Genomic DNA, 9,321 nt, shown 5'->3' with positions numbered 1-9,321 from the left:
CCTACCAAAGAGTTAGAAAAGCCTATCAAAATTGTGGGATTTTGATCTGCAACCAAAGAAAGGGGAAAAAATTCCACATAGTTTTTACTTGTGGTGATCTACAGAAACATTTGCTTGTATACAAAGGCATATACTATTGGTCACTTATTTTGTAATACAACCACATCTACCTCTAAACCTCTTTTATTTAATCTAGTGCCTTTATATTCTTTAATTATATATTTGGTGTTGAGGCAAAAATAATATCTAATAGAGAGATTGTATTAATCTGCAATAATAACCAATTTATATTTAATTAAGTTATTTTTTATAAAGAAGAGTGTTTTCTAGCCAATGCTTGCATCTATAACTATATAAAAACTTTATTTTGCATTAATTTCATTTTGGATGTTGCTCCTAAAAAGAATACCTAAGCCTTCCATAATCTAAGATGTCACTTTCATAAATTTGCAAAAGACACTTCTTAATATTACTTAGGTCGGCATCTAAAGACTTTTTAGGCATCTAGAGTTAAAACTTGGTATTTGTATGTATAGAATATAGATCTTCCATTTCAACCAATTTAGAGTAAGCATAAAAAACTTCTTTGTAATAATGGACTATAGGCTAAGGACTTCAAAAAAACTCTTCTAAAGGTCCCTCTCCAATACCACCACATTTCCAACATGTTCTTTTATTGTAGCAATTTATTTAGCTAAAACATAGAAGTCTACTTACCTCCAATAAAATAAGTTACTATTGCATACTTTTGCAATTGCTCAATTTCTTTTTTTACAATTTCTTAGTCAACTTGTATTGCAAACATTGTGATGTAGAGCAAGAATCTTATGTCGCTTCGTGTGTAGCTAATGGAAAGTATTTTATATTCAACCAAAAATTTTGAATGGAATTTGTGTGTTTGTCCATATTTGTGACACCTGCTATTACTTCCAGCTCTATTGTATTTATAGTGTGGACAGCTTTGGAAAAGTTGCAAATGTCCCCCAACTTTGTTGGCTCTACTAGGGCATGCTCAATATTAGCCTTTACTGAGTCCGCATAAGTGTATATTCTTGCCATTGTACATAATGAATTTGCCTTCAAAATCCTAACTCTAAAAACAAACCTCAACCAAACTTTTGTCCCACTTGTCTCTGGATTGCAAATATTGGAAAAAGTGAAGTTGAATGATATATTGTACACTGTGTGGCAAATAGCACACCAATGGCAAATTGAACCTAATGCATACTCAAGCACAATTGATTTTTAATCTACAATGGAGGTTCTGAGCTCAGACAAGTTATTGCCTCCGGAGCTTCATTGCTCCTTCCTCCATCCCAATGTCTTCTTTTAAAACCCTCCAATGTGACACTTGTTGATAAAGACATTTTTGTGGTACTTTAATTTGATGTGGTATTTGGATCCAATGTAGCATGTACTAATTTATTCTAAATCCAATTGAACACCACACATCTATACAGCCCATTAATTAGATAGGTTTGTTTTTCACACTTAAAACATTAACTGTTAATCTATAACTTGATATCATTTATAAATTATGTCACAAGTATAGTAATAAATATTTTAAGTTTTTTGGTGTTATAATTTAAGGCTATTTTAAAGAAAATTCAATTAAAAAAAATATGTGTTTTACATGCAAGGACAAATGTTTTGACACCATAGGTCTGAAAATGATCAACTTTTGATTTGTAATTTTTTTGGCTAATAATTCTAAATAAATGAATAATAAATAAATAAATAAGTTAGAAAAATGAGCCTAATATTATATTCAACATACAATTACAGTTTTTAATGTACAATTTTGTAAAAATGTCTATGAAGTAAGAACATGAAAGTATAAATCATTGTATAAGCTAATGGTTCAATTAGTATAATTTAATTAAGGGCTATCAGGCAAGTTTGAATTATTATGTTGATGTCAAACACTTCTCAACTGTAAAGAATGCTTGGATGAAGAACATTCCAAAAAATATTGATTCTGGATCAAATCATTTAGCACACTCTACCTGTATGTATGTATGTATGTATGTATATATATACACACACATATATATATATATACCTTCTTAAAAGTAAAATATTATATATGAAAAAAAAAATTGCTCTAACATAACCATGAAATTAAGGTTTTTGTATAAAAATTTAACTACTAAATTATATATAAAAAAACACAAGTTATGTAATAAATAATTTGTACTAGATCAATCACACCACCTAATAACACTTTAATACTCTCTTTTTTTTCTTTTTTTTTCCTACATCCACATAATAAAAAACATGAGACTTTGAAATTCAAAGTATATGTATACTATTTTAAGATATGCATCATGACATCTTAACATCATGATATAAATGATGTAGACAACATAGGAGGGTCAATAATGTTTTACAATAAATTAAATAAATTTTATTTTACTAATTTAAAATACATAATAGAAATATATATATATATATATATATATATTAATTTAAAAAAACATATTGAATAACTAGTGTTCAAATATTCAAAGATTTAGCATTGAGTGACAAAATGGTAACGTTTATTGCCAATGTTAATCACTAAAATGTATTATTGAATTAAACACAATAAAGTAATAATTGATCTGATAAATTTCATACATTTTCATTTACATTAGCTATTTATATAAACAAAATTTTATACTTTTAGAGTGAATAAAAAAAATGTGCAGATATATGTGTGTATACAAGGCATAGGGGCAAGAGCAGTATGACTGTGAAACATTGATAACACAATGCACAAAATTCTTTTGTACAAAGATTAAGAACTGATGCAGCAATGGTTGCTGTTTTTGAAAATAAGGTTTTCATTTGACAATGTTCATAGATGACCCAAAAACTAGGAACATGCAAGAGTGGGATTATGTTTTTTGAACATGGTAAACAAAACATGATTTTCACACTTTTGTGCATCCAAATGATATGGATTGAAACTCAATGGAAATGAAGCCAATAATTTTTGAATAATCCAATGTGGATGGGCATGGACGTGGCAATGTGTAGCCCTTCTCCCCACACGGGTTCCAACTAATACTCCTCACATGGAAGGACACACAGATAAGATGCTCATTTAAAGTCAACATAGATGGATGGGGTTCTATTTTTGTACGTCTTCATTCACTTCTTCATTAATTCATACATTCCACCAAGTGTGGACCCAATTCTGTGAACTGCAAGTTAAGTCCCATGCTCTTGTTCACAAAAGCCTCATGAAGGAAGTCACAAGACGCATGCATAATACTGTTCTTTTTGTTTTTGTTTTGTTGATGTTGTTGCTGGATCTGCCCCACCCTGTCTGCCCATGGTCCCTGCCAATGCCCATTACTCCTGTTCCAAGCATGGTTTACTGTGGTCTGTAAAATGTGGTTTTGGATCTTTATCTTAAGCAAAATGAGATGCAAAATAACTTTGGTTGTGTAAGAATAACCATGTACTAAAATATTTACTGGCATTTTGAGCTTTGGAGAAATTGAAATTAATGTTCTAAGATAAAGAAGTAGAGGTGCCCCATTTGAAGATCTGTTCATTGAGATGATGACCCATATGCCACACATTGAATTAGCAAATAAGGATAGGATTGATTGATTTATTTTAAACAGTTTTTTTTTTTTTTTTTTTTGAAACATGGAAAGAAAAAGAAAATAACAAGAAGCTGTATGATGTAGATTTGGCAATTTTGACAAAGTCAGTATTTTTTTCATAGATTTCATCAAAAAAATACAAGGAATAATGGGCATAAATTTAGCATCAAACCAAAAGATCATGTGTTGACTTTCTCTCTTTCTTTCTGACAAACTCATAGAAGCAAAGGTGTAATAAAAATGAATAAACACCTAATCTGAGCACAACAATTTGTCAAATGACTTGGGAAATATGGACCATAATTAATAAAAGTGTTAAAAATAATGATAAATCTTACATATCAACTACAACAAGATTAAAAGATTGATGAGGAACACAAATTAAAGCTGTATACAATACATATCACATCAGGGATTTTTTATTCAGTCGTGTTCAAAAACTTTTGTGAATTTTCATTAAAGCCAAACAGTAAGACGTCATGATATTTCACACAATCCCAATTACAAACACGTAGAACACCACATGATATCTAAATGAGGATTTTTTGACCAAAAGAAAAACTATATGGCAACAAACACAAACTTTTATAACTAATACTTACATTAAATTTTAGGGGGGGGGGGGAAATACTCAAAAGAAATCACTCCATCTAAAAATTACCCAGAAAGAGAATACTATTTATATTTTTATATTTTATATTTTAAAAATAAATAAATAAATGTGATAGTATGGATAAGGAAGAACGGGGGGGGGGTCACGAGGGGAGGACGATATCGGAGCGCGGGTGGGAAGATCGTGGGTACCCGAGGATCACCCCCCACCCGGCCGGAGTAGACGGAACCCGGGCAGGATTAATGCACCCGCGCCGCCATCGAGGCCAGCCAAATCCCGCGCTCCGCTTCGCAACCCCGCGCGCCGCCCCCACGCCCTCGTCGCGCTGCATCCTGCTCCACCTCCTCGCCTTACTCCCTCAATCGCATCCTCGTTGGTTGGATTTTGCTGGTTTCGCTTGAGGTGACGCAGCTGGGTTTAGTGGCTTGGATTTTGAATGTCGTCGTTCGCGTTGGAGGACTTCGTCGGGGATGGGGTGCTGCGAGACCAGATTGAGAGCCTGATGGCGGATGGCTGGGACGATGTGCCCACGCTGAAGGTGATGAGCAAGGAGGACATGAACACCCTCCAGCTCAGCCAGCTGCAGCGGGTATGTTCACGGGTCCTCCCGCAGTATTGAATCCGTGGTGGAGTTTCGCGTCAGGTTGTTGTTGTAGTAGTTGTTGCAGTCCGAACGTTTGTCTTCATTGAAGTTGACATGACGACCTGAGCGTCGTTGAATTCGTGAGATTTGGCATTTACTGTTTGAGGTTTTGTCAGTTGAGACTGGGCGACACTCTCTCCCGTGCGTTGGACCTGGTATGTGGACATATTTGATTCTCCCCTAGCTGGGTAGCAATTCTTGAAATAGAGTGGAAATCGTTGACGTACTCGACTCATGAACTGGAAATGTAATCCTTCGCCGTTCTTGGCTTCGGAAGTAGCCTGGTCTTCTACCTGCATTTAGATTGTCTCAATGGGGGTGTCTTCAAAGACATGAGGGCGTTGGTACTTATGAAATGATATCTGGTGACCATCAATCTTAAGTTTCTACAATTGACATGAAAGGTTTGCGAAAAAATGCATTCGCAGTTGAATTGATCGAGTCGGGTGCATATTATTGCAACAGCTCCAATCTAAAAGCCATTTTTTTTTCCTACGATTTCTCGTAAGCGCAAAGGAGACTCTTCACATAATTGGTTAGATTCGATTTTTTCTACCTTAAAACATCACCACGGAACGGACTAGTGCAGGAGGCTACGTGGCTACATGAAATTCTAACGTGTGCATGAGCGTACCCCTAGGTTTCCTCGCCTTGAACACTTCTAAATCCCTGAGTCCATACACTGGGATATATTAGGTCTAAGTGTACGGACAGCAGTGCCTTGTGAAGGAAATTGCACTAAGTCATAAATTTTTTGACTGATCAACATCACCTAGATGCATTCCTTTGACGTTGTACAGGACGCTTTAGAGCTCCGAACCTACCTCCATGACAGGCTGCTCATGGAGTACGCCGACACACTGGAGGCATCGGGGAAGAATTTGCAGGAGCTTCTGATCGCCAAACCATCAGAGCTCACCAAAGAGTATAAGATGAAGAGGGGTCATGTAGCCAGGTTCCTAGACAAGAAGAGCAATTCCACCATCCAACTGCCTACGGATCTCGTCCTCCCCGCAAGGAAGATCACCGCTGCTCGTCACGGCGGTGCACCTATTTCGCTTCCAAGAACGCTAACAATGTCGCCACCTAGACAGCGACGCTCTGAGCACAGCAATACTAGCACTGACAGCACTGACGGAGGATCAACAAGCCCAGCGGTTAGCGACCTACAAGGTTAAAACAATTTCTACGGCCCTTTCATGTTTAATTATTGAATTTTGAATACCCAATATGCTCAGAATGGCTTCACAATGAGATATGCAAATGTTGCAGAGTACGAGGCACCCGTGATAATGGCACCTATGAGTGCGCAGCCCCCAGTAATCACCAAGGGAATTTTCTCAGCTCCGGAGGCGGAAACCCGGCTTTGCGGATTGGTAAAACTGGGAGGCATGAAGCAGGAAGTGACCCCTCTCTCAACTCTGGAGAAGATTCTAGTTCAAAAGCTTGCGCCGCAACATCGCAAGGGCGTAAATCCCTTCAGAGGAAAAGGACCCATTCAGTTGTCTTCTCCTTTCAAAGCTTCTGAGTTGTGGGCCGACAAGCCAACCCTCATTCTGTGCCTTCGCCGCCCAGGGTAAGCATCTTCCTGCTGATCATCCGAAGCGACTAAGCTTCGATATGTGTTCGTTTACCCTGGAAGAAAACAAACTAACCAATAAACAAATAAAATCCAATCATTCGAGGCTTGGATTGACCTTCCAGTGGCAAAACTCTGCAGGTGCGTGATGTGTCGAGCTGAAGCACACCAACTATACTCTAGGAAGCCCATCTTCGACGCGATGGGCGTCCAACTGGTTCTCGTTCTCCACGAACACATCGACGCCGAGGTGCGAGCCTTCTGGCCACGCTACTGGGGAGGAGTGGTGGTGGTCGACGAGAAGCGGGACTTTTTCAAGGCACTAGGACAAGGAGAGCTGCCCAAGGAAGGGATTGTCACGGGGCTACTTCTCAACGGCGCAGCCAGGGCCAACCTGAGGCGCGCTAAAGCCGCAGGCCTGGATGGCAACTACATCGGCGAGGGCACCATCAAGGGGGGCATGTACATTATGCGTCCAGGCGATAGGGGGGTCGCATACCAGTTCATCGAGAGGAACTTCGGCGACTGGGCGCCCCTGGAGGAGGTTCTGCAAGTCTGCAGCCACATTCAGGTAGCAGTCTGCCGCACCACCCCATCACAATCGCCTTGATCTCTCGCCTTCTGGTACCATTCTTCTCTGCACCCTTAACCTGATCGTTGCTTTCTCTTGCCATCCCCTGCAGCATAGGTAACGAACTCCACCCCTCCAGTGCCGAAGACTGCTACCGACATCGCCCAGTACTGCTACCGACAGTGCCACAGTGGTGAAGGCGATGGTTTTAGTACAGAAGATGGACTTGAGAGCTGAGATTGAGCTTGGAATTGTTTGTATAATTTGCATGGCGGCGTTGGACGAGGATGTGCAGCCTCGTCCTCTTCATCAGATTAGGTATTTCGATTCACTTTTTCTTTTTTGTATCCGTGTTCGTGTTCCAACTTCCTGCCACATGTGTGTGGGTTCCATTTCGCACGTACTTGAAGTCACTCGTGATTTAGAGTTGTGGACCCCTCTGTTGTGTGATCTTGACTTTTTTGGTAAGTAATATGATTAAGACATTTGTATATATATATTTATATATATATATATATATATGTGTGTGTGTGTGTGTGTATGTTTATATGTACCTACGTACGCGTATGGATGTATGTATTGCAAAGAACCTGCTTGAAGGTAATGTTGTAAAGGAATGATATGGTTGGTGTGATGGATAACAAGTTTATTCTTTTAAGAGTTTTATAATTATTATACATGTGGTAATATACTGCAATTTTAGCAGTTGAGATTTCTATTGCTACATGTTGATGAAGATATTAATGAAATGATGGATACACATTAAAGTAAAGAGAAGAAAAAGAGTAGTGGAAAATTGTTGTTGTAACCAGTTTCTTGTTGTTTCATCATTCTATATCCTAAATGTTTTATAAAATAAGAAGAAATATTAACATAAATTGAAATGAAATCTTATGTTTTTTACAGGTAGTAATTAAAGTCAATAAGTAGTTTCAAATTTTGGAATACAGTTATTATATTTTAAATGCTATTATGCAATTCAACTGATATTAAAATTAGAAGGTTTTTGTCCTAATTTCTAGTAATCACTTAAGAGAAAATTAAATTGAATATTTTGAAACTTGTATAATATCTTAGACAATTTCAATGTTATGGCAAATATAATACTAATTATAAATTTAAAATAGAATAATTAATAATTTCATAACAACCACTATCATCAAAAAAAATTTATGATCAAACAAATATTTAACAAAATAAATTTTAAAGGCAGAAACATTTTAAATTATTATATAATATTTTGAAGATATGTTTGTATTTGGTAAAATAAAAATTAAGATTTTAATTACATATATAGTTATTTTTAAATATACTTAAATCCTATATTTAAGAATATTCAAACAATACAAACTGATTGTCATTTTTAAATTGTAATCAAACTTTAAAATATTTTAAACTATATAATTTTATTCTTTTTTATTATTTAACATTAACACATATACATATTTATATACAAACTTGGTTGTTTGTTTGTTTTTGTTTTTATTTTTATATACATATCCTTTTTTGTATTTACTATGATTTATTTCTTTTAAAAGGCGCTCAAAAATTTATTCATTTACAATATTATATTGAGTTTTAGTTATTCTAGTGTTTTGTTATTTACATTTTAAAAAATACTTTTCTACTAGATTTTTCAAATTTCATTATGCTTATTTTGTTTGTGATCATGTTTATTGTTCTAAATTTAATATTGTTCTTACATTAATACACAAAATTATTTTATCTTGTGTATTAAATATAATATAAAATGATAAAACAAGTTATTAAAATATATTATGCTATGTCCTACTGGTATATACATATGTGTATATATATAAATATAATCCTTAATTTTTTATTTTTTGTATATATAGATATATTTATATAATTATTTTATCATCCAAATATGTTGAATAATATATTTGGTTGGTTCTCTTCATTAATTACAATTTTTTTCTGTAGTTTGATAATTTTTAAACTTTTCAGACATAATGATTGAGATCTTTATTCTAACTATCAACTTCAATAGTATTTATTTTTACAGTAGTAAATAATCAAAGTACTACAAATATTTAAGGACCACTTACTATTGAACATGATCATGTAATTTTGTTATTTTACAACAAGTTGCTTAATAAAAAATTTACGGTATTGCTATCCTATCTTCTATTTTAAAAAACCATGTCATATATGTGGGTAAACTATGTATGTAAGTGCATTCTAGTTATAATATCACTTACTTTGTAATTAGTGTTTTCTTTCTGAAAATGTTATATTGCCGTATTAAATAATTGATTAATATATAGTTTATTTACACATTTGTATTTATAACAC

General features: G+C 35.1%; 1 protein-coding gene across 1 annotated transcript; it reads left to right on the top strand.

The window, feature by feature from the left end:
- The first annotated feature begins 4,495 nt into the window (after positions 1 to 4,495).
- LOC112282170 (uncharacterized) lies at positions 4,496 to 7,500 on the top strand. The gene is made up of 5 exons (XM_024519502.3): positions 4,496 to 4,801; positions 5,656 to 6,028; positions 6,128 to 6,431; positions 6,576 to 7,005; positions 7,118 to 7,500. The coding sequence occupies exons 1-5, from the start codon at positions 4,649 to 4,651 to the stop codon at positions 7,124 to 7,126; spliced, it is 1,269 nt and encodes a 422-aa protein (XP_024375270.1). The 5' UTR covers positions 4,496 to 4,648; the 3' UTR covers positions 7,127 to 7,500.
- Positions 7,501 to 9,321: the final 1,821 nt, after the last annotated feature.

The sequence above is a fragment of the Physcomitrium patens genome, chromosome 5 (genome assembly GCF_059467195.1).
Source record: "Physcomitrium patens ecotype Gransden chromosome 5, ASM5946719v1, whole genome shotgun sequence".
In the NCBI taxonomy this organism is placed as follows: Eukaryota; Viridiplantae; Streptophyta; class Bryopsida; order Funariales; family Funariaceae; genus Physcomitrium; species Physcomitrium patens.
Note: the sequence above shows the minus strand (reverse complement) of the source record. Positions and strands in the feature narration are given on the sequence as shown.

Bases quoted from the DNA above. Each gene is read 5' to 3' on its own strand.
- LOC112282170 (XM_024519502.3), top strand. From the start codon at position 4,649: ATGTCGTCGTTCGCGTTGGAGGACTTCGTCGGGGATGGGGTGCTGCGA. The intron at 6,029-6,127 runs GTTAAAACAATT...CAAATGTTGCAG, and splicing joins AGCGGTTAGCGACCTACAAG to AGTACGAGGCACCCGTGATA. The intron at 6,432-6,575 runs GTAAGCATCTTC...AAAACTCTGCAG, and splicing joins CTGTGCCTTCGCCGCCCAGG to GTGCGTGATGTGTCGAGCTG.